At 31.3% G+C, this 26,227-nt stretch overlaps 1 protein-coding gene across 2 annotated transcripts in view; it reads left to right on the top strand.

Annotated features, from left to right (window-relative positions):
* LOC145276730 (transcriptional regulator protein Pur-beta-like) overlaps positions 1-26,227 on the top strand; it is a 135,659-nt gene that overhangs the window by 54,632 nt on the left and 54,800 nt on the right. The window contains exon 3 of one of the 2 annotated variants that reach the window (XM_080127951.1): positions 18,443-18,549. In XM_080127951.1, coding sequence (XP_079984077.1) covers positions 18,443-18,549 — 107 coding nt within the window. Of the gene's footprint in view, positions 1-18,442; positions 18,553-26,227 lie in introns of both variants that reach the window. The other variant, XM_080127950.1, reaches the window with a different exon arrangement.

The following is a 26,227-nucleotide window of genomic DNA, read 5'->3' as shown; positions in this document are numbered from 1 at the left end:
ATACCAAACATCTGCAAATTTATCATGAAAAAATGATGAAAATAATGGAATTACTCCCAAAATAGTAATATATATAAAATATCCAACCATCAATTGAAAAAAAAAAAAAATGTAGATCTGATCAGGCCAAGCTCACCCGCCCACTCCTATTTACTTAAAAATACCATCCACCTCTTCTCTGACTCGTAAGAAATGTGAATTACCTCCCTTTACAGTGAAACTTATCCTTATAAACCGCAGCAAGCGTAACTAAATCTGTTTATAACATTACCAAACAAACAATATGGAAGAGATTTTTCAAGAGACTGACCCAAATAATATTTGTAACTTCCTGAAAGAAGCAATTTTGCACTAAAAAATCAAACACAATTACTCAAAGATTATGAATAATATAAAGAAAAATCACCTTCACTAAAAGGACAATTGGAATTGAGAAGATAGTTAAAAAGTGAGATGGCCAAAGAGGTATAACAAACAAATAAAATAATCCATTGTAAATCAAGTGATTTTCTCACTGGTTGACTAAAAAACAAATCTTGTCTTTTATTTCAAATACATGTTAAGAAAGTGCTGGTAATAGTGGATACTCACGCAGTTGTTGAACTTAATCTGCATGCATTTGGGACTACTGTATTATTTTTACAAATATCCCCCTCCCCCAGTAGGATAGACTAGACTTTGAAGCCTTAGTAGAGCAACTGGTCCAGAAGATGGAAAACGTGGAAATAAAACATTTCCTTCTCTGCTTATCTCAGTATTGCTTCTAACCATTTTGGATTTCTCCTTGCCACTGGATTTAAGTATTGCTGGATCAGGAGAAGAGCTTTACTATAAACCTGTCCTCTTGGAGGCATCCCTTCAAGGAGTATCCATTATTTATGAGACAAGAGGAGGTTAACTGAGGGATCTTAAAACTGAATGTAAACCTCATAAATAGATTCTTTAAAATGTTTTGTTTTCTTAGCTTTAATTGAAGTGTAATTGTGTAATGTAATTACACCAGCTTCATAAGTTGTGACATTACAATTGCCAGTGGATAATTGTATTGTGTGTGTGTGTGTGTGTGCGTGTGTGTGAGACTGAGTGTTGTTGTCCTGCGTCCTCCCCACCCTAATCATCACAGTCAGCTGCAAAGAACAACACACTCCTCTAGTGCAAATGATCTGTGCCACCTTGTGCGATTATAAAAGCACAGATAATCGAAGAAAACTATTTGCCTCTGCTACTGCCACTTGTAACTAAGAAGAGTTGAGAGGTTGAGAGAGAGAGAAAAGACAAGCTACTAAAGCTACTATGACTATTTCTACTGCTACTGCTGTTATAGCAGATCTGCTAGGTGGCTTCCAGAATCCAATAAGGTTTTGTTAGCCTCCTGGTCCATATGTAATTCACCTGTAGTCATCAGCTGGACACTGGATTTCGTGTTTGTTGCAACAAACATGAAATGCATTCATTGTTCTTAGCATTTTGAAATTGATGACAACTTAATGGTGAAATTCTAAAAAAAAAATAGTTTTTATCAAGAATTTAAAAATCTATTTCTGCTTCCTAATTTTTTTGACCTAATTTCCATTCTTTCTTCTTCTTCTTCTTCTTCTTCTTCTTCTTCTTCTTCTTCTTCTTCTTCTGACACATTTTTTTAAGCTGTTTTGGCCATAATTTTTTTAATTTTAATTACAATCTTTCTTCCTTCAAATCTTTTCCTTTTTTGAATTACTGATCAAATTGATTGTCATAAGATCTTTATATATAAGTTTTCCCCATCTGTTTAGTGTCTTTTATTTATTAGGAGTGTAATGATTGTGGAGGGAGGGAGGGAGAGAGAGAGAGAGAGAGAGAGAGAGAGAGAGAGAGAGAGACAGGAAAAGGTAGTTTTATGAATGAACAGATCATTCACAGTATTATATGCAGCTGCAGCTGACGATCTGCACACACAGAAAAGAAGCCTGGATTTTGAGCTGCCATTTCAGCCTGCTGGACGCATCCACCTCTTCCTCCTCCTCATCCCTTTGCTAAATCAATTAATTACCATGTAAATGGCTGCTATGTCATATTTAGTGTGTGTGTGTGTGTGTGTGTGTGTGTGTGTGTGTGTGTGTGTGTGTGTGTGTGTGTGTGACGTTTATGGAAAAAGTAAATATAGAAATGTTCCTTTATTTAAAAAATTTAATTATGTTTAATAATATTTTTTTTTTAAATTATGATTGTGGACTGATTTTTTGTGGTAACTGGAATGTAATTTTGCAGTGTATATGCTCTGATGGTGGAAATACATCTCCACTGAGTTTATTATTCGTAATAATTTTGATTATTTTATTAGAAATATATACTTTATAATAAAGTATATATTTTTATATACTCTCAAGATATATATATATATATATACACACACACACACACACACATTTCCATTAAGTTTATCATTCATAATTTTGATTATTTTATAAGGAATGCATACTTTATAAGTATATATTTTAATATACTCTCAAGATATAAATAAATAAATAAGAGTAGAAGATTTATTTATCATTTCTATACAGTTGATATAAGAATATCATGATACCAAATAAGAATAACTATTTAACTGAGAGCCTTTTTTTATAGATTAGTTGTAAGCCTTAAATGCTGTCTGAAAAGTTCTTAATTCTTGAAATAAAATATTATATCGACTGCTTTAAGCAGTTTACTCGATCACATTAAGAGTTTTCCTTTAACTCTGACGTTTTGTAAACCGAATATCCATTGTAGGAAATTTGAGTGATTAAGTTCCCTTAGAATAAGGTAAGCATTTGCAAGATAGTTGCCAGTTATGATGTCGTCGTTGTTCATCTCAAATGACACTGTGTCAATAAGTTAAATAGCCTTTTTTAATATTTGTCTTTTCTTAACAATATTATATATTAAATAAAAAGTAGGTAAATTGATAAATGATACAATGGTATGATGAAACCATGCTGAAAGAAAACCTGCATGAGTTGTTTTAATTTCTGAATCAACAAGCCTTCCGTATGTTATTGATTATTTTCAAAAATATAACTGATGCGTTTCGTTTTCTTTCTACATTGATTTTAGTTTCCGTAATAAATGCACTTTGTTATTCTCTTGATCTGCGTTTATTTTCTTTTGATGTTTATTATGAATAGAAAGTGTTTTTTTTTCAAGATTTCCTCCTGCTTGACCTTGAACATGACCTTTCAGTTCTGAAGATTTCCACTTGTATTGGCAGCGCATTGCGAGTTTGCATGCACCGACAGGTTGAGGCATGACACGATTGCCAATGAGCCTCACCTTCACATTCGTAACAATTGGAGATTCTCCACGGCAACTTAGTTGATTTTCTATTTGATACCGAGAAGGCAAAATCACTTTACTTTCTGTTTCTCTTTATTTAATCGCATACAACACTATCACAAATACATGTTTGCTTATAAATGCCATTTTTTTATCTTCATTAAAAGCAGATATATTTTTTTACATAATAAAATTTTCTTAAGATTTAAATGAGTGGGTAAAGATTTAAAATGATTACCTGTATTTATATATAAAGTTATGTATGTGTATATGTTTATATATTTCTATGTATAGGATTCACTCCTAAACTAATTAACCTATTATTATGAATTTTAGAGCACAGCTGCTAGATAGATAGTGGATAATGTGAGTTGTATTTAGTTTAATTTAGTTTTGTGCAAAGGTGGAAGCCATTCATAAATATTCAGATACTTTGTAAAATTTTTACAATAGGTATGAAACATCAATTAACAAATATTTCCTAAATTTCGTTTTCTTTGTAATATTTTAAAGGGTTTTTGTGGGGTATATTACAGGTACAACTTTCCATTTGAAAATGAAATATTTTAGATTTACATTAAATTTGATCCATAGTCATTACATACCAATCATAAATCAGATTCTCTGAATTTCAATTTTTGCTTAAGATTCCTTAAGCTTAAGCTTTAAATTTTAGACATAGTTTAGTATCATTATATCTTGATTTTAAGCTTTGTAAGGGAGTATAAAAGTGATGAAAAATTGTTCTGTCTAGGGAATTATATTTTACTCATTCTGGGATAGATATTTTTCTAGTTTCTGTTTTTTTTTTTTGTTTTTTTGTTTTTTTTTTGGTAATTATCATTTTGTTCTAGCTGGGGATGGTGCATCCTACCAGATGCCAGACATTTGCCTGCTTTCTCATACATTCCAACTGAGAGATCATTTTAAGATTTTAAGCATCCTTTTAAATGCAATTGTTTGTATCTCTCTTGCACTTGGTTAATTGGGTGAATTTGCCAAGTAGTTTTTTTAATTCTTTTTCATGAATCCGATTGCTCCTATAATTATTGGAATGATGGCGATCTTTGGTGTTTTATCTTTTCCCTCTCAGCTTTATTTAACTCAACATCATTGGAGACACTTCTAAAAATTTCAACTAAAAATTGTTTGAATGATGATTCTTCATAATTTTCTTTATTCATTATTTAAGTTAACAAATGTGGGTTTTCTCTCTCTCTCTCTCTCTCTCTCTCTTCTTAAAATAAAGAAATAAAGACAGGAGAAAAGAAGAAAAATATCCTCCCCCCATATCGATATTTTTGTATAATTTGGTAGATTTTGTATACCAAGTATATGTATGTGTTAGAAATAATCGTATGCCAATAAAAACTGCTTTTTTTTTTTTTTTTTTTTTTTTTTTGATAAACTGATTGAAGTTTGTTTTATTCATTAACTAGCGGGGTTACCCCGTGCTGCCCACGTGAAGGGAGCTGGTATACTAAAGATATTGGGCAACTCTCAGTCCTAAAAAAAAAGTATAAATTAATCAAAACAACTTTTGTTTCAATCAAAATAGCAGCGAGTAGATGTGCGAACGCAAAAAAATTAGTCACAGTAGGCAGGCTCGAACCTGTATTGCGAAAGAGGAAAAGAAGGTGAAAAAAAGCTAACATGCTCGCTGTTATGGCCACAACGACTTATGACGTCATGAGGGGGGCGAAATAACATTTTTAAACGTACATTGAAATTGCTAGGCGTATGACTTGCAAAAATATTGATGCAAAAAGTGACCCGTCCTTGCAAGAAACGGCCAAGTTCACTCAGACAGAATTTTTTTATCCAATTTTTACGTATTTTTTGCCTGAGAGATTGATCTTTCTAATGATACCAATTTTCTGACGGTCTGATATGTCTATCAAAAGTTTTTGGCAGATATACACACACACACACACACAAACTAACACATATTTTCCCTTTTATATAATAGACTAGCGAGGGGTACCTGGCGTTGCCCGGGTGTTTGGAGGTGTGTGGGGAAACTCCGGGGGGGGGGGGGGTTAAAAAAAAAGAAAGTAAGTATGAGGATCGAACCCGAACCCTTGAGGCAAAGTTGTAAATTAAAGTGTGAAAAAAAAAAAAAAAAAGTGCGACGTTAACCATTGCCCCACCGCGACATGCTAACGGAAACACGTTTGAATTTATTTAATTACTTGAATTTAGCAGATGCCCGTTTTAATGAGTTAATGAGGTGAAGTTTGACTGCAGGATTTCATTTACTGCTGAAGCCCCCCCCCCCCCCCCCCAAGATGTTATAGGAAAAAGACTAACCCACATGCGGCGAGCGACAAATGTTGAATATTTATCTTCCCGAAATCGAGCAAATTAAATAGACAGGCGAGCTTCGTTGTTAACTGTGAGATATTATGATTTATATGTGATATAAAAAGTTTTAAAAAGTTGTGAAGCGAGCGACTGCTTCTCTGAAAAATGCCTTTTGTAGACACACAGAAAAAGCGAACACACATACATACATACATACATTTTCGCTTTTATATTTATAGACTAGCGTGGGTGCCCGGCATTGCCCAGGTGTTTGTCAGTGTAAAAGAAAAAAGTTTTGGGTAAAATTAATGAGGTCAAACATCACACCATAGGGGAAACTTAACTTTGGCTGCAAGCCAGTTTCCCCCAAGATGTTGGGGAAAACCAGCTCCACATAAAAAAAGGGAGTGTCCAAATGAATAGCAATTGTCTGATATGATGAGTTTGGGCCATATTGATCAAAGCTTATTGCTTTCTGGACGTCTCCGGCACAAGTGTGAGGGCGCTGCCTTTCCTACAGATTCAGTTTCGCTTATATATGGAAAATCAAACAAACATGCAGAGATTTTTAAAAATCACAAAAATAGCGTGTAAAAGTCGCCCAAATTAAAGATACACACGACCTCATTTCGTAACTCAGAGATATTACGTATTATATATATAAGGAGTATATAAAAAGTTCTAAGAAACAGTGATCCCCCCCCCCCTAAAAGCCTTTGCCGGACATACACAAAATGTGCACACACTAACACACATTTTGCTTTTTATACATATAGATTAGGGTTTACATAACATTAAAATACTCTCTCTCTCTCTCTCTCTCTCTCTCTCTCTCTCTATATATATATATATATATATATATATATATATATATATATATATTGTTATTAATATTATTTCATGTATCCATATATGTTTAGAATAAAAAGGTGAATCCTCCCTATACAAAACAGAACAAAAGAAGAGGAAGTAAAAGTCAGCCAAATTTTTGAAGCATTGAAACATTAAACCTACCTGTGAACCCTTCCTTCAACTTCCTCGGCTTAACATTCACAAGCAACATGAATAGGAACAAATACATTGAGGACATTTCCAAGGTTACTGCAGAGAAGGTGGGCTTCCTTTACCATGCTAGAAAATGACTCTCATCAGATAGTATTCTATATCTGTATATTGTCTCTCACTTTTAAACAGGGTCTAAAAAAGATTCTCAAATCTAATAGGTCCTGCACTCTCAGCCAAGCTCTAACCTCTGTCCAATTACTGCAATTTAGAATCCCTATGCCTATTTTACAAGTACTTTAATGGAATGTGGTCTGATGAACTCCTAGCACTTGTCCCCCCCTCAAAATGCATACTCCCAACTAACTTGACAAGCAGCAAAATCCCATCCCTTCACTATTGTGATCGCTAGATGCTGGAAAGCCTTCTATTTTAATAGTTTCTTCCCTCACACTGCTAAATTCTGGAATTCTCTCCCTGTTTTCATCTTTTTTGACTGTACTAACTTGCATAAGTTTAAATGTAATGTGAACAGACATTATTTGAGGTGAAAATGAGTAACACAAAAAAATCTTGTATTTTACTACATTGCATATCTTGGTTACATTCAAATTAGATGCCTCATGAATTTTAATATTTTCTAAAATATTTTATGCGTGTAAAACATTTTAAATCCTATTTAAATAAATGAATTTAATTTATGTGTTCAGAATATTCAAATTCAAAACATTTTCAGACCATTTATTAAAATTTTAGATGGATTTATTACAATTTAGAAAACTTGATAATTTTTTAGTCTATGATTGACATTTTGTATTGGCCTCATGAATATTCAGAAAATACAACTAAAAAAAAGGCTTCATGCTTTTTTCTCAATAGTGAAATGTGTATTGAAATAGCATAGGAATATTATGCCGATGTGACACATTGAAAAAAAGGTAAATATTATTACAATGCTTGGATAGATAGTTAAAATGCTAATTGTTACAATTTCAAACTTGTTTATCTTGAAAGTTGTTATAATTTTATTAGAATTCTATTAAGCTACTCAAAGAATATTGACGCCTTACAAATCAAGTGGTAACCAATTAAAATTCTAACCACATTTCATAATGAAATCACCAGCTGTCACAAATCAAATGGGAAACTGATAAAGATATGTTTGGTCAGGGCACTACTAACACATCTGCTGAATGCACAATCAATTGCATTTATATTGGAATTGGTCAGTTTTAATGGAGGATAAAAGGTGTCTGCAAAGTCCTAGTACAGGTTTCTTTGCTCAACTCCAACATTTTTGACAGTACATTAATTGGAGATATGCTTTTTGTTTACAAACTTTATTGCAGAATTTATCATAATTTTCCTTTTACACCCAGCCTACAAATAGAAAAAAGATGGGCATATTCAATAATCACTGCTGTAAAAGAAAGCGTCTAAACTGATTCCTTGTGATTTATTAACAGAGCAAAAGAATAAAAAGTGTGATTAGTAAAAAGACAAAGGTGATGGGTGAGATCTTTTTAAACTCTCAAGACAGGAAAACGCCTCATGGTTGATGGTCAGTTTCTGAATAGGGCATAGAATTTCTGATTTTGTCAATAAATTTAGGAGTCAGAGTTAGTTTATGGACAGTCTCCTGTTTAGGAGAGTTAACGACAGTTGGTAGCTTGGAAACTCCCTGTGAGAAAATGGAAATAGAGGAGTCAAAGGTGGGCAAGAGTAAGTTGGGCCAAAAAGATAATCACTGAGGACTGATGCAAACAGACAGCTCTCGACAATGTTTGGGATTTCTTTTTCTACGCTATGTGATAGTATCACATGCACGCACACGCACACAGACATACACAGGTTGAACTGATTTATATTAAGATCTTGTCTTATGTTATTTTATTGTAGTGCAATCACGAAAGCGATCATCAGGCTACACAACCATGCAAAAGTAATGGTCAACACCCAATGTAAAAGTGGTAATCTGGATGCCATGTTTGGAGATGTGTTCCTACCAAAATAATTAAGCTGCTTGCTTGCCAATTTTCTTTGGAATTTAACTGAACTGACTCAGTAATTAATCATGTCTATATAGATGAGGAAATACTTGCAAATTGTTTGCAAAAGCTATCCATCGCAGCTAACAATGTATAGCTTGATATAATTATATTGGTTAGTCATTGTTGCAACCTTGATAACCTGATTGGTCATCTATTCTTATTTGCCTTTTGACTTATTTACAACCTATCATCATGTTCGCTTCAGTTTGTGGCCCAGGAACTTGATCTGGCCAAGAAGTGGCTAAAACGCAGGTGGTTAGTCGAACAATTTCAGTGACCATTTAAGCAAAGCAGCAGACCTTTTATCTTAAAATGAACCATTTGAAGTGAGTGACTCCTCGACTCTCTTCTGATCGTCTTTGCTTGGTGTGTTGACCTTCATCGGCTTCCATTGATTGGAGAAGTACATTTATAACCTATAGTTGTTGCGAAACCACTGAACCCAACTATGCACTACTTCTTTCGCCTGATATTGGTACAGTCAGGAACTTGCAGTTAAACACAAATATTACTAGAAACTGATAAATATTTTATCAATGAACTTTTATTTTTTCTGAAAGACCAGCAAAGAAACCTGGCATTGCCCAGGAGCAATGAATTTAAATGTGAGGAAATGTTTTATCAAGTTTTCTATTTTCAATGATTTATTACATTTTTATGACTTTCTTATTGCAAATAAATAAAATTTGAAAGAGTACATGCATTAAATTTGATAAACAATAGGTATGTAATAAAAAAAGTGCTCAATACTATAAAAAACGAAAAAATTGCTAAAGAAGTGTAATAATTCAGCGATACACTAATTTATTGCATTTTTTTTTTTTTTAACAACTTAGATCATAATCCATGAAAAGACATTCCCAATTTCATAAAAATAATAACTCTCCAACGAAAATCAGACCAGCAGTCTAGGCCATTGTTGCCGTGGCTTATTCTCTGTCAGGCTGGAGTATGATCCTGTGCAATTCTAGGAGGTCTACCCTCACAGCCTTGCTTTCTTGCCTTTTGAGAAGGGATTAGTTTTTTGCCAATTATCTGAGGTGCCACTACTGAGGAATGCTGACCTTGTATCATATTTTCTCACGATGGCAGGAAGTGACATAAGACCATGAAATATTCTTTATTAGTACATGAATTTAATTTATTTCTGTTTATTATTTAAAATAAATACAATGTAGTTTTTAAATTGTTTTTTTTTTTTTTTATATATAAATGAAAACGTCTTTTTCATTTGTTTGATCAATCCAACATCAGTGTTAGTAACAGACTTGCAAGTCTTTTGCCCTATTAGCATTGTGCCTAACAACAGGATAAACCCAAAACAATGCACAACTTTGAGCATGTGTATGTAGCAAAAGGAAAAAAATAAACTTTTAATCACCTTAACTAAAATATTTGCATCCAAAAACTTAAAGGAACCAAAATTATGTTTGGCTCCAAATAATTTTGGAAGATTGCACAGAACACTGTATAAATCTGTTGGAGTTTAATGATTTTTTTTTGTTTGAATCAAGATAGATATTTTTTTAATATGATAAACCAATGATAGCACATAAATGTTTTCTTTAATGACGTTAGTTTCTGTGATTACATTGACTCAGTGTTTCGATACCTTTTGACATGTTACATAAACTGCCTGGAAAATTCCGATGATAGCATGGTCCTTATTTTACATAAGTACTGATGCTTAGCAGAAATCAATAAGAAAATGTAATGAATTGAAGGAGATCTTCAACATAAAACAATAAAAATGGATTCCATTGCATAGTAGTTTCAACTATAGAAATTTTCATGATCATTTCTTTTTGCATTTTTCAGAGACTAAGAATAACAATATTATTAATAAGGCTTGAATTTGGTAACGTGAGAACCTGAGACTTTGGTGTCACATAACATAGTAGGTTCCAAATAGATTTCTTAGCTTCAACGATCTATGAAACCTCTAAATCCGATTTTATTTCAACCCAAAGAGATGCAGCCAACATGTGACCAAATAAAATGGCAAGGTTCATATTTTTTATTTTTACAATTTTTGTACCCAGTCATAATTATTGCAAGTTGGTAGATATTGGATCTTTCTTGTACCAAGTTAAGTGGAGTCGAATATTGGATGTTTTAGAGAAAATGAAATTCAATCTCTGTAACCTTAGGAAATGAGGAAATCAAAGTGGAGATGACAAAAAGGAAGAAAAATGTAATCGCTTTCTGATCATATTAACAGAGATAATGTTGGTGTGTATTATTTATACATTGGACACTGGCAAAGATTCAATCCCACCTCCTCAGGCATTCTATTACTACTATCCCCCACTCTTTCTCACTTTAAACTGAAAAAAAAGGATACCAACTGCAAGAATACATTCTCTTTATAATTGATAAACAAAAGAAAACAAATAAGAACAAATTTGAGCAGAATAGGATTATTAGTTTACAAATTATAATTATTTAAGTGAAGCTTTTGTTGCAGAATTTCAAAACAATGGAGAAATCTGGATTTTGTGTTGAAAAAGCATTGACTTCTGATGTGAAAGCATACTGTTCAAGCTAAGTAATGGTTTGATAAGTGTTATTCAGACTTTGAAACAATGATTTAGAGATGGTATGCTCACTGTAAACACAGTTGTACAGACACAAATGATAGTGAACGCTCAGGTCACACAAATTTGACATTTGTCTTGGAATACACTAAAAAGTTCATGAACTCATTTTGACTGATTTGAGGTTGCATGAAATAACAGAACAGTTAAAAATATCAGTTGCAATATATTCACCATTTTGCATGAACATTTGTAAATGAGGAAGCTGTATTCAAAGTGAGTGCTACATTTTATCACAGTCAATTAAACAGATGTTGATAATTCAAGACATTGCTTGCAACTGTTTGAACGCAACAAAAAGGAGTTTTTGCGTTAATGTGACAATTCATAAAGCATGGATCAAACACTTCACTCCAGAGTCAAATCAGCAGTCAGTTGAATTGACAGCAACACATGAAGGTCATTCAAAGTGACCCAACCAACATCAACAGGCAAGGGGTTGACCTCTGTATTTTGCAATGTGCAAGATATTTTGTTCATCGATTACCATGAGAAAGGAAAAACCACCAATAGAGAATATTGTATAGCATTAGCGGTACATCTGAAGGAAGAAATTGCTAAAACAAGCTACATATGAAGAAGAAAAGGTGCTTTTTTACCAAGACAATGTGCTTTCTCACAAGTCAATTGTAATCATGGCAAAAATTTATGAATCACATTTCATTTACCCACCCTATTCTCCAATCTTACCCCCAGTGACTAATGAATGTTTGCAGACTTCAAAAGTATGCTCCAGTGAAAGAGCTTTGGTTCCAATGAAGAAGTAATATTGGAAACAGAGAACCATTTTGAGATCAAAGACAAATCGTTCTACAAAAAGTCATTAAATTTGTTAGAGAAGTGTTAGAATCAGTGTATTAGCCTACAAGGAAACTATGTTAAGGAATAAAGCTGAATTTTACCTAAAAGTTGTTTGATTAGTAAGGCCTGGGATTATTGCATGATGAGTTACATGATTCAATCGAGACACTTGATCTTATTCTAATCCTTCTATTTTTAATTATGCAGATTTTTGTTCAATAAACTTTAATTTAAATAGATTTATGAAAGCTATACAATATGGGTGCTGTCTCTCCATGAATGAAATTAATACATAAAATCCTATACCAGAATCAAACAGAATTTTTCTTGTGTATCATAACAAAAGAAATCAATTTTTGGTATTTTGTATTAGAGATTTTTACAATAATATTGTGAAGTTTGCATTCACGCCAAACATTTATAAGAATAAGATAATTTATTTCATTAAAGAATTTCTGCTGTTTGAATGCATTTGAAATTTGAAAATCTAACAGTTTAAAGACCTGTTAAAATGAAAATCTTTTTTTTAAATAAACATATTTATTTATTTAAGTTTTAATTTTTGACCATATAAGGTTCTTCATCAGGAAGATACAATTTTTTTTTTTTTATGTGACATGTTGTCACTTTATTCCATTTTAACTTGAAAATTGCAAATGATCATATAGAATTCAGTACTCTGAGCAGGAGTCATCAAGTTTAAAAGAGTCTATCATTGGTTTACTGATGAGTGTCCTTTCATGTAAATAAAATGTTTATCGTTTTTTTTTCTTTTTTCTGGAAAGTTCAAAGAATGCAATATTCACACATTTTGGTTTTATTGATCCTTTCAGTTGATTATTCTATTCTGTGATGCACTTAATCAGTTCAATTTTACACTCAATTAGTAGAAAGTAAGAATGATATGTTGATTTTTCATACTCGTAGTAATAGTAGTAGTAGTAGTAGTAGAAAGTTATTTTTTCATGGAGATCAATTGGCAACAAGTCTTTTGATAATTCTCAAACACTTCCAAATGTCCCAATAAAAGTATCTTAAAGATGGCTTTTATTTTATCTAATTTTTCCAATCTTCATCACTAATAACTTTCCCATTTGCTTAGAATTTTTTTTTTATTGACCACAATAAGATTCTCTTATCAGTGATCTGTCATATTTATCGATCCAGGCGCCTTCCGGTTTTGAAACTTGTCAGAAGTAAACAGTGTTATTTAATCTGAAGACCTCAACGAAAATGTAGATCAAAACATAAGAATATCTGGGAACTGATTTTATTTTTTATAAATATGTTGATTTATAGAAATTTTCTTAGAAATAATACTGGCATTAAAATATTTTTTTTTTTTAATTTAAATTTTAATTTTCTTAGTTTCAAAAATTGTCCAATAATTATTCATTGTATTTTCATAATAACAAAAAAGATCATGGTTTTCATTTTTCAATTAACTTTTCATTGTATTATCTTTGTAATGATAAATACTATATTTATCATTGAAAAAAATTGGCCACCAATTGCATGAAAAAAAAAAAAACAGGAAAAAACTCAAAACTTTTGTTCAGTACTTTTCAGTGTTTTATGTAAATTTCCCTGAAAATTCTGTATAAATATCATATAGTTTCAAGTCAGCATCTATTCAATGCATTAGTTAGTGGAACTAAAAAAACAAAACAGTATTTATCATTATTAGGAGTTTGGCCACATATTTGAAAACATTATTTTGTAAGGTTAATTTGAAAATATTAGAAAGGCAAATCCCACATTATATTTCTGATTTTGTTTTATTTTACTTCAGTTGAAGTTCTCAGAAATTAAGGGGCCCACAACCTGGGGCTAACACTATAAGTCTGTATGAGATACATAGATATTTGAATGTTCCATTTACGTTCTTTATCTCTCAAACACTAAGTTAGTAAAGAGATTTTCCTCTCCCCAATTAACCATTTTCATACGTTGTAGTATATCTTTCATTTTTAGCGTATCCAGCTTCGCGCTATTATTTGAGGTAATATCACTTGGAGAAGGTGCACTATTCCTCATAAAAGCTAATGTGAGTTAGCCATAGTGAGAAGATCTTATTTTGGCAGCGAATACTTCATGTGATTTTGAATATTTGGTCAGAGTTTACTTCTATGGAACAAGTATCCTCATGCCAGGTTGTTCTGACAAACCCCTTTACAGAGAGACCTTAGACACTCGAGGAGAGTGTTTAGTAAGCATTCAAGTTCTTCCCTGTCTATTGGGCATTCAAGTCCTCCCCCATAGGCATTCAAGTTCTCCCTTTCTGATGAGTGTGTATGTGGCTATGTATTTTTAAACCAATATTTTGAAAAATATAGTGTGTGTGTATATATAAAATAAAAAAGAAGTTATGCAAATTAGATAGATATTTGAATATCTACATGTCTTTCAACTGTTTTATATATATATATATATATAAATATATAAATATATATATATATATACAAATATATATATATATATATAAATATATATAATATATATAAATATATATATATATAAATATATATATATAAATATATATATAAATAAATATATATATATATATATATATATATATATATATATATAAAAAAAAAAAAAACTTATACCAATACAGTAGAATTATATATATATATATATATATATATATAATTCTACTGTATTGGTATAAGTTTTTTTTTTTTTTTTTCTGTTGTTTCTTGCTTTTTACAATTTTCGACTAAATACTTCTAAATTAAGCGGGGTTGCTTAGATCGTATTTTAAACTAAACTTCGGAGGTTGGAATGCCCCCCACCCCACCCCACCCCACCTAAAATGTACTTGGAAAAATCGATTTTATAGCGAGATTTAAGAATGGTTAACAGAAAAAAAGATGAAAAACAAAACAAATAATCAATAAATAATTGTTACCAAAGGCAATAAATGCTACTTTTTTTTACTTACATGAATGAGTTTATTTTAATTTTTAAAGTATTTTCAAGCGCTTTTCTTTATTTTTTAATCTAAAATTGTGAGTGTGTGGGTGCCAAATATCTCCAGATTTTCTAGAATTCCCCGCTAGATTGCAAATGAAATCTCCAGATCTAGCAGGAAAACCGCTAAATTGGAAACACTGATGACGTGATGGGAAGCGGTAATAAATAATTGTCCCTAAATAATAAAAAAAATGGCCTATCGGTACAAAGAAAACCACCTATTTATTATAGAAAAATTAAGTATAATGTTATAATTAAAAAGAAATATATAAAAACATACATGGGTATAGTAAACATATTATACCAAAACGTGGAAGCCATCCGTTCAGTGGTTCTTTAGACTATTAATTGCGAACGAACCAAGAGTTACTTTTATATATATATATATATATATATATATATATATATATATATATATATATACAGTCGAAAGACATGTAGATATTCAAATATCTATTTAATTTGCATAACTTCTTTTTAAATAGTCTACAATTAACGTTTGCTGCTATTTATTTGTAATTTTATTTTATTTTCCCTCTATATCTGCAATAGTTTCATCAATATTAATTAATTGAAATAATATATAAAAAAATAAATGACAAAGACTTTTTTTTAAATATGCTCATTAATTATCATTATCAACAAATATTTAAATGAAACTAATATGTTTAATAAGCTAGAAAGATATACCGATGAGTCATAAGAGTTCACAGAGGTGGAGATGACCTCCCTCTCTCTCTCTCTCTCTCTCTCTCTCTCTCTCTCTCTCTCTCTCTCTCTCCATCTCTCTCTCCATTTCTTTACCTCTTTTTATCTCTCTGTATGGGAAGATAGCTCTTAAAAATTATGAAAAAGAAAACTTGGCATCATTGTTCTTATTGTTTTTTAAGTATATGCTTTTATTTATGAGATAAAATAACAAATAATAAAAAATATCCATAGTTTGAAATAAAACCATTAAATTGTTTTTTTTTTTTTTTTTTTTTTTTAAAGAGTTTTCATTTAAGAAATTCTATTATCAACATTCTCCAAATAAATAAATTTTGAAAAGATCAATTTGCAGCCAATTTACGTTAATGTAATTAAATTGGTTTTGGCATTATTCATAACCAACTTATAAATATACATTTTTTACTTAAACCATGGTTTAAAAAAGAGAACAAACAAAATAAAAGTTATATCACATTTTATTGGGTACATGGAAAAACCCAAATTAAAAATTAAGTTGGGAAAATATAGTCGGCATCCAAACAAATCAAGAAAGAGACTAGCTAAGGAAGAAGGATAACTCAATGTTATTAACATGTTTTTTTAACTAGAAAATTATGAAAAGATATTATCATTCTTACTTAGCTAGCATATTTTTCATTGTTTATAGTTTCTCCTACCAATCATTATAGATACTATAGGCGACTACATTTTTCACCAAATTTAAAATAAGCATAAATTTAACCATATTCAAGCATCAATTTTTCATTCTAAATCAATGTGCTAAAACTTTTGCTCGTTTTTCATGGCAAAAAGTCTAGTAATATTATCAAATTTTATTAAATAATTAAAATCATTTCTAAATTTTTTTAGAGACTTTTGGTATAAGGCACTTTTTTCAAAGAAGGCATTTTTTTGTTTTTGTTTTTTACTCTTCATATTTCTGGTGGTATTAGCTGAGGGGTCAGCTCCTCATGGAGAGAACTAAAAACAATGATTTTAATCATTGAATAAAATATTTTATACCAGTATTTATCATAGTCTTAAAGACACCCTAAGAGGAACCAGCTTTAGGATTGGAAAACATTCTAGAAATATTTTTTATGGGTCTAAATTTTTTTATATGTCCATAAAGTGTCTCCTTATTGATCTACTATTTATAATGATTGGTAGGAGAAACTTTATTTGTTGAATGACATCAATTAAAAACATTAACTGATTTCTTTTCTATTTTAATTTTATGCATAAGACTTTTTTATTGATTCTCTTGAAATTCTTGACTAAATTTTCAATTAAAATTATCAATGTTTATGCAATACTTGAAACACTGTGAATGTAAAAGATTATTTTTATTTATTTTTTTTGACTCTTATTTACCCCAAATGGTACATTGCCACTTGGATGTAAAGGGCTACTATTTGGGAATGCCTACAGGAGTTGAAAAACGAGATGTTTGTTCACATTACATTTAGATTTCAACATCTTATTACAGTCAGGGAAGCAGGAAACAAGAAGAAAATTCTAAGATCTAACAGTTTGTGGGCAGAAACTATTAGAGTAGAAGACTTTCGAGCATCTAGGAATCTCCACAGTAAAGGGATGGAATTTTGTTGCTTGTTGATTTAGTCAGGGGTTTTTATGTTGAGAGGGCACATGTACTATGGGTTCGTCAGAGCACATTCCATTAAAGTACTTGTAGAACAGGCACCGGAATGCAATACTGCATTTTCTGTCATGCTTAAAGAAATGTTTTAAAATATTTTTATATTTTCTTTATTGTTTACCCTTTTAAAATTGATGTCCTTTTAAATTGTCTTCAATTGTATGTGTATGTGTGTGTGCTTTAATGGAATGTGCTCTAATGAACTCACAGCACTTGTGCTCTCTTGACGTAAATGCTATCAACAATGTTAGCACATAAACACAACAGATCTTATAGGATTTGAATTTTGTATTGTAATGTAAAAAAGCATGTAAAACAGACGTTAAACCGATGGTGGTGATTCCATAGACTGTGAGAATATCCATTATGCCAATTAGGCGCCTTGATTCATGAGCGAGACATTGATTCCATTGTGCACATTTGACATAGTTTTAAATTGACATCTACCCTGGGATTCTCACAAGCATAGTTTACACAAGGGAATGTTCTCATAAATTCCTTTCTTTGAAGTATTTTTTACTTGATTAAATAAGAAAATGAAATTCCTTTATTTCTATGAATGTTTTACAAATGAAATGTGTCATTCTTTGGCGTTATAAAAGAAATGCCTCCTATTTTTATTTAGTCTGAATAGACTAGAGGGGAATTGTAAATTGCATTGTTATGATGATTGAACATGCATTCATCACCTGAAAGTTTCATCTCTCTGTGGAAAATATTGATGGTGTGAGACTCTAAGAAGGCAACTCCTGTCATGAACATGTGTCAGAAGCAAAGATGCATCATCAAATTGCTAACAAATGTGCATTGAAAATGAAGATGACTATGTAGAAAAATAAATTCTAGAGCACAAAAGGTTGCTCGTTTTAATGGTACCACTCCCGTCTTCATAGCTCTTTAACTTTTTGAGTTAAAAAAAAAAATAGAAGGCTTTACTTTTGGAATGACCCTCAAATATTCTTTTTAATCAATTTATCTGATTAATATACTTTTCATTTTTATCTCATTTAACACTGTTATTCCAATCTATTCCTCTTTTATCTTTTCAGGTGCTTATGAGCAGGAGCTTGCTACGAAAACTTTAATGATACAATCTAAAAGGTTCTATCTGGATGTTAAACAAAACAGAAGAGGAAGGTTTATCAAAATTGCTGAGGTAGCCTGTACTTGTCCTATACTCTTTCTTCTTCTTCTTTTTCTTCTTTTTTTCATATTTTCTTTTGAATTTGAACAGAATCTTTAAATAAATCAGACCATTTTCTTTTTTCCCCAATTAATCTCATTATACTTTTCCTCACAAATATTGAAAGTAAACATGTTCATCTTTACTTGTACAGAACAAATCACTCACATTTATCAGAATAACTATTCATGACATACAAAAAGAAATATTATTTTTTTAAATAAATGCCTTGTGTTGTTTCTTTGAGGTTGAATAAAGGATGACTGAAGTTGCATCTATAATTGATTACAAATTATCTTTGTCATTATTAGAAATTTATACATGTCTAATATATAAAAAGAAATCAGCCAGATTCTCAAAATTAAACCTAAAATGCATTGCATTTGACAAATCAATATTAGATTCTACCTAGCCAATAAATCCAAGAACATTCCACTCTGTTCTTTAGATAAAGAAAAAGATTCCAATAAATTCTATTGATAACATATTCTATTCAACTTAGCATTTTTTTTCAGTAATATATACTTACAGAAATTCAACGATAATTTTCATTTTCATTCATACTTATAGAAATTCAACAATAATTTTCATATCTGATGATTATTCAATGAAATTGCTCTATTTGTATTTGTATTCTATTGTATTTGTTACAATTGGTAAATAAAATAAAACTGTTGATCAGTGATTGTATTGGAAAGTTCCTCTGCTTAGTTTGTGAAAGGAGATTTTTGTAGAACTTGTAAGCATTGAGTACACAAGAAGTGTAGTCAAATAAGTAGTTTGAGAAATGATAACCAATTTGTATGCAAGAAGTTTAAAGACAATGGATTAGATGTGAAGAAAGAATATTTGGATGGCAAGGCTATTGAGGTTATTCATGTTTTGTTAACCTGGTGATACCATTGGAGCAGAGGGAGGAGCTGCGGCTATTGTGATTGCAAGAGTTAAGAGTGGAAAGAGTAAGTTCTAGGAACTTCTGCAATTATTAACCAACAAAGTGTTATTGCTGTCAGCTAAGGGAAAACTCTATCTGGCATTCATATGCAGTATGGTGACGTATGGAAGTGAAACCTAGCCAGTGAGGGGTTACATGGAAAGAAATAATATGAGAAATGTATAATGAGAGTCTTACAGACAGGTTTAGATTTGATAAGAAAGTTATATCTGGACATTATAGAGAGATATGTGCAGAAGAGGAGACTTTGTTGGTTTGGTCACATTGAAAAAATGGATGAGAATACTTTAACTAGTAGATGTAGAAATAACGGAGACAGTTGGTAGAGGATGGTCAAGGAAAACATAGGAAGAAGTGATAAGAATAGATTTGAGAAAGATGGAGACCTATCCAGAGATGTGTGAATTTGAAAGTCAATTTCTAAAACTGTCCAATACATGGCAACATGTAAAAAAGACATTAAACTGATGATGATGTGTGTGAATCTCAATTTTTAGGGCTGATATATTTTTTACAAAGTTGTTAACTTCGAAATATCTTGTTTAATCATTATATAAACTGTTGAAAAATTCTTTAGATTGTCCATATTTGTTGTTTTCCATTGTTTATTGACTGTTGTTTAACTTGTGTGCAATTGTATGAGTTGCACTCGGTTGAATGTCGAATACGAGTTTCATTGGCTGTAAGTAATTGTTGGCACATTAAATATAAATATCATCTCATCAACTGAACAGTTTACAATTGCTGCAAGGTCTGCTAATAGGATAATTGAAAGATGAATATTTGCTAATAACCTCTTTATTATCTTATTTTCAATAACAACTAATGTCAGTCTCTCATTAGTTAAGCCTTTCATTCAGCTTTTTTGTTGTAGTCTCTTTCATGTCAATTCAGCATATACAATTTTCCTAATAAATATAAAATCCTTACAACAAAGGGAAAGGAGTGGCTGGTTACTTTTAATGCATCTAAAACCAAGCTCCTCTCTTTACATCATCAACATTCTGATCCACATCTGGCATCAATTGAAATGAATGGCTCTCGTCTTCAGGAGACCTCAAGTTTTGACAAGCTTCTGGGATTGACCATTACTCCTGATCTTAAATGGAACACGTACATCAAATCTGTTGCCAAGGCCGCTGGAAAAATGGTGGGATCTTTCTATCGATCCAGTAGATATCTCACTGCTGATGCAATTCTCTATCTATATAAGAGCCAGGTACGTCCAAGGATGGAATACTGTTGCCACATCTGGGCAGGAGCTGCTAGAAAGGACTTGGCCTGCCTTGATAGAGTTCAAAATAGACTTCGTAGCCTCGTAGGAGATGTCCTTTTCTCTTCCTTGCAACCTCTATCTCACAGAAGAGATGTTGCGAGTTTGTCTCTGATGTATCGTTATTTTCATGGAAAGTGTTCGACTGAGCTTCAATCTATGGTTCCCCCTCGCCAAACTTTCACAAGAAACACTCGTCTAGCTGTAAACACTATCAATAATTCCCCCCACTCTTTATCTGTGCCTAAACCTAAACGTAGATTCTATGAACAAAGCTTTTTTATTAGAACTGCACGCCTGTGGAATTGTCTTCCGTTTTCCTGCTTTCCGGCTGACTACAATATGGTTGTGTTCAAGTCTAACGTAAATAAGTTCTTGATGAGCCGTTCCATATAAGTTATCAAATTTACCAAATTTTCATTACTAATGATTATTATATTGTCCAATTTCTACTGTACACTCTTTAACCCTTATCCTTGAGTTGCCTCTTTGACCTTGATAATGAGTTGATACCTATGAAAAAAAAAAAAAAAAAAAAAGTCCAATGTGAACAAGTTCTAATTGAATCGTCCCCCTAAGTAATCCAAGTTTCAAAATTCCCACTGTTTACTATGCTAAAATCACAATGACTAATGTATACCTATTAACCCTTATCCTTGAGTGGCCTCTGGGCCTTGATAAGTGGTGACACCCTTGTAAAAAAAAACAAAAAAAAAGCAATCTATTTTTACTTTCTTCATTCAAGTTGTAGAGGATGAAGATAGATGAAGGTTTCCATTAAAAAGTTATAGAAGATGAAGATAGATGAAGGTTTCCATTAGAATGTTGTAGATGATGAAGATAGATGAAGGTTTCTACTAAAAAGTTATAGAAGATGAAGATAGATGAAGGTTTCCATTAGAATGTTGTAGAGGATGAAGATAGATGTAGGTTTCCATTAAAAGGTTGTAAAGGATGAAGATAGATGAAGGTTTCCATTAAAAAGTTGTAGAGGATGAAGATAGATGAAGGTTTCCATTAAAAAGTTGTAGAGGATGAAGATAGATGTAAGTTTCCATTAAAAAGTTGTAAAGGATGAAGATAGATGAAGGTTTCCATTAGAATGTTGTAGAGGATGAAGATAGATGAAGGTTTCCATTAAAAAGTTGTAGAGGATGAAGATAGATGAAGGTTTCCATTAGAATGTTGTAGAGGATGAAGATAGATGAAAGTTTCCATTAAAAAGTTGTAGAGGATGAAGATAGATGAAGGTTTCCATTAAAAAGCAAAGAAATGTAAATGCCAAAGTGGCACAGACCTTCCAGAATAATCAAAAGGAGTTAGAGGTCAAATCAGGGCATCAAACCCTGTGTGTTCAAGGAGGTGTAGCATAGTAAATATACCTAAATAAACAGATCAAACCTTGGGCATTAGGTACTCCTGTAATCATGAGACTTGATATGGGATCTACATGGGACAACACTATTTTTACTTTCTTCATTTAAGATCCTAGTATAAAAGTATGCCACTTTACAGAAATAATATGAAAATAAGTAGTTTAACTATTACTCCTGTAGCAGTTGTATGTTTGATTTCTGTTTCCTTGTGTATTTACATGTAATCGCTCACGTACACATTAGTATGTGGTTCTGTTCACTCATATAGGCGTATTCAAACTCACATAGTGATACGCAGGCAATGAAAAGAGCATAACGCATGCCAGAATTATTGTAGCGATGCTGTAAACATTTTAGAACATAGTGCACATACTCACCTTTCCTCATTTTAACCCAGTTTGATTTTGGCACCTTTTACGAACACTTCCTCAAGATACACCATTGAAGTCAGACGTTACAAATTTCTTCTCTTTTACCATAGCATTTTTGGATGAGATGAAACTCAATTCCTTTTCAATGCCCACCAGCTAAATTGACCTATCTTATATCATTAGTGTCCATGTGTTATTGACTTCTGTTAAATAAGGTGTATTTAATTGTAGGGAAGATGTTGATAGTTGTATATGGAACCTTGTGATCCCTTTTTTCTTTATCATCTAAAGCAAGGTCAGTCAGATGAATACAGACAAAATAGTTATCTCAGACAAGCATTTTAAACCTCACTAAAAACTCTAAAATATTTTAATTGATATATTTTTTTTATATTGGCTTGAGAAATCTTATAAGTTTAAAAAGATTTTTAACTCCAGAAATAAAATAGGCCAGCCAGACATCCAAGGAAACTTACTAATGTTCCAAATATAGCTTTTTAAAATTTGACAGTTGAAAAAATTATTTTTAGGTTGACAATGAAATGTTTACATGAACTTTTGAATTTAAATTTCATCTTTTGTCAAATGTTGAATTGTGTATTTACTAGACTTTTACTTGTTTTTAAGGGCAAAAGTTATAGCCTGTTGACTTAAAATGAATTCTTTATGCCAAATTGATGGTTGAATATGGTTAAATTTATGCTCAGTTTTGAATTAAATACTAATCCCATTAATCCCTAACTGTACATATAATTGATATAATTTGCTGCACCTTATAACAAAGGTTCATACAAAATTTTTGCCTGATCAGCTCAGTGGTTTCCAAGAAAAAGTGAAACTTAAATATTAATCCGTATTAATCCTGAACTGTGAATCAAACAGGCACCATAGTACTTGGTTTGCTGCACCTTATAACTAAAGTTCATACAAAATTTCAACCAGATTGGCCCAGTAGTTTCCGATAAAAGTGTAGTGGACAGAAAAACAGACAGACTAAGAGAAATATTATATAGATTGAATAAATTTTGTGTTCATAGTTAAAATATATATTCAATCAATTTTTGTTCAATGAAAAAGAAAATATTTTTCTAATCTGTCTTAACCAAAGTAGTTTGTCAAGTTCCTAAGACAAGAATTTATTACTCAGGTTAAAAGAATGGATGAGAGTTCTTGGATTGATGCAGAATAGTTGAGGCAGCAGGGTTAGTTCACAGAGGCAGTGCCAAGTAAACTATGAGAGGAAGTTATAAGGTTGGACTAGAGAGAAAGATAATAAAATAAATTTCTATAAACTACCCAACATATGGCAGCAACTAAAGCGGATGTTAAACCAAATGTGGTGGTGATGGTGGTATTAAGAGTCATTACTTGATATGCTGTTTCTTCCTTTATTACCTCATCTACTGCTAAATAAAAGATAATAAGCTTTTAGTTTCCACTTGTATCACTTTTGGCTGATCTCCTACTTTTCAACATTGATCAACAGCTTATTTTAATCTAAACATTAAACGTGTAGCTGATGGCATGTAATTATATCAACTCTTTAACTTAGAGAAGATAAGCATACGCCGCAGTGGATAAACAACAAGGATCAAAACAATCTTAAACATTAATGGACTTTATTTGAATCAATTAGAAAATAATTGTTTACTGTTATCCTTTCTACACTTGATTAATTTGTCAGTTTGAAGAAATATTTATGCAAAATAATGGAGCCTTATCTCTTCTAATCATATTTTATCTCTTAGACTTGTCAAATAATTTATTTACTGTCATTCTTTTTGGTCTTTATTTTTAAACAGTAACACAATTTTATTAAAATTTTACATTTCTATTTATTGCAAAACATTAAACATTTGTTCAACACATGTCATCATATAAAAATGGATATACACCACCACCACCACAATAATAATAATGTTGCCACTGTGTTCCATTAACTTTATTAAATAACAGAAATTTGTATACTGTTTCTGCATTTTTTAGATGAGGATTGATAATTATTTGGATTATTCGGACTACTGTTCTCAGCTAGTGTTATTATCACAACGATTCAACGTAACCTCGGATCTTTGTCAGGTGTATCTTGTCAAATTCTGGACTCTTTCTGTTGTGACTTAAGTGGATAGTAAAATTCAGTTGTAAAATTTTACTCTTTTGGAGGTTCAAGATTCAATTCTCAATATAATTGCAAATTACTTAGGATTTACACCCGGTCATGGTTGATGAAATGAGAGATACTAGCCCAGTGGATTAAATAAGAGGGGTTTGTTCTAAATTCTGTGCTGATTCCTAGGTTTGACAGAAAGATTTCCAAGTTTGACAAGATACACCTTTACATTGACTGAAACATTGTGAAAATGACACTCAAGATGAAAACAATAGTCCGAATAATCCAAATAATACCAAAACTTTTTGTGCTTATTTTTACTCAGATTCAAATGAAACATAACAAATTAAAATGAATAGCAGGAAAACTTATGAATATACTAGAAAATATTAATGTACACCAAAAATTACAGAAAATTATTCAGTAGAATTTTAATAAAAAATAAAATTAATTTATAATTCAGACTCCACAAATTTTGAATGACAAGCCAGCATGTTGTCTTCATATTAAATAGAAAACGGGAGATAATCTTCTACATCAAGCTTGACGTGACCAGAATGTCATTCGGAGTTTTTAGACTCGAAATAGTAAATTAATTCAATTTTTTTTATTAAAATTTTACTTGATAATTTTCCATAATTTTTTGGCATACACTAATATTTTTCACTGATAAGAAAGTATATTCATACGTTTTACTGTTATTTTATTTTGAACTGTTATATTTCACTTGAGTCTCAATCAAAATAAGCACCAAAGTCTTGTATGAAAAAATGTGAGTTAAAGGCTGGAGTTTAGTGTTTGTTGATGTAACATGCCTTGAGGAAACTCTGTGAGATGGCCTTATGCTAAAACTTAGTTGCATGACAGATGTGATTTTTAAAGTGCATCTGTCAACTGGGCATTGACAGGTTGATAAAAGAATAAAAAAAAAAAAATAACTCTAGTTTTTAAAAGGTCAACATCATGTGATTCTACAGAAAATCATGCTGATATAAAGAATTTTACAATGTAGTTAACTCCCCTTCTCCAACATGCCAAGCATGATTTTGGTATCCTTCATTCAGCTGCAATAAAAAAATTTATTCTATTTGTTTCAAAACATCCAACCAAAAGAGGCAATATATAACATTTAGTATTTATTTGTAATCTTAAACTAAGATTACAGATTAAAGACAATTCTAGGGTTTTACTAATTATGTACGACAAATTAAGACGCAACAAATGTATGACAACTGCTCCTGCTGATTCTGTAATCATGTGATATTTAGGCACGTTATTCGAGTGATCTGGGATTCATATGTCAAGAACAACAAGCAGCAGCCGATTTTAAATTAGACAGACTGGCATGGTTTTTTCTACTAAAACTCTTTAAAAAATTAACAAATTTTTTTTTTTATCAGACTGATGATCCGAGATTTGGAGGAATTAAATAATTTGTTGCTTTATTTACTGTTCATTGTCATTTTTTTATATCTAGTAAACATTTACTATTAAAAATAAAACATTGACAATTTGGAAAAAGTAAACAAATATTTCTTTTCTTTTAGCTTAAGAGAACATTTTTTT

The sequence above is a fragment of the Euprymna scolopes genome, chromosome 5, assembly GCF_053919585.1.
Source record: "Euprymna scolopes isolate OS-2025 chromosome 5, ASM5391958v1, whole genome shotgun sequence".
NCBI classification, from domain to species: domain Eukaryota; kingdom Metazoa; phylum Mollusca; class Cephalopoda; order Sepiida; family Sepiolidae; genus Euprymna; species Euprymna scolopes.
Note: the sequence above shows the minus strand (reverse complement) of the source record. Positions and strands in the feature narration are given on the sequence as shown.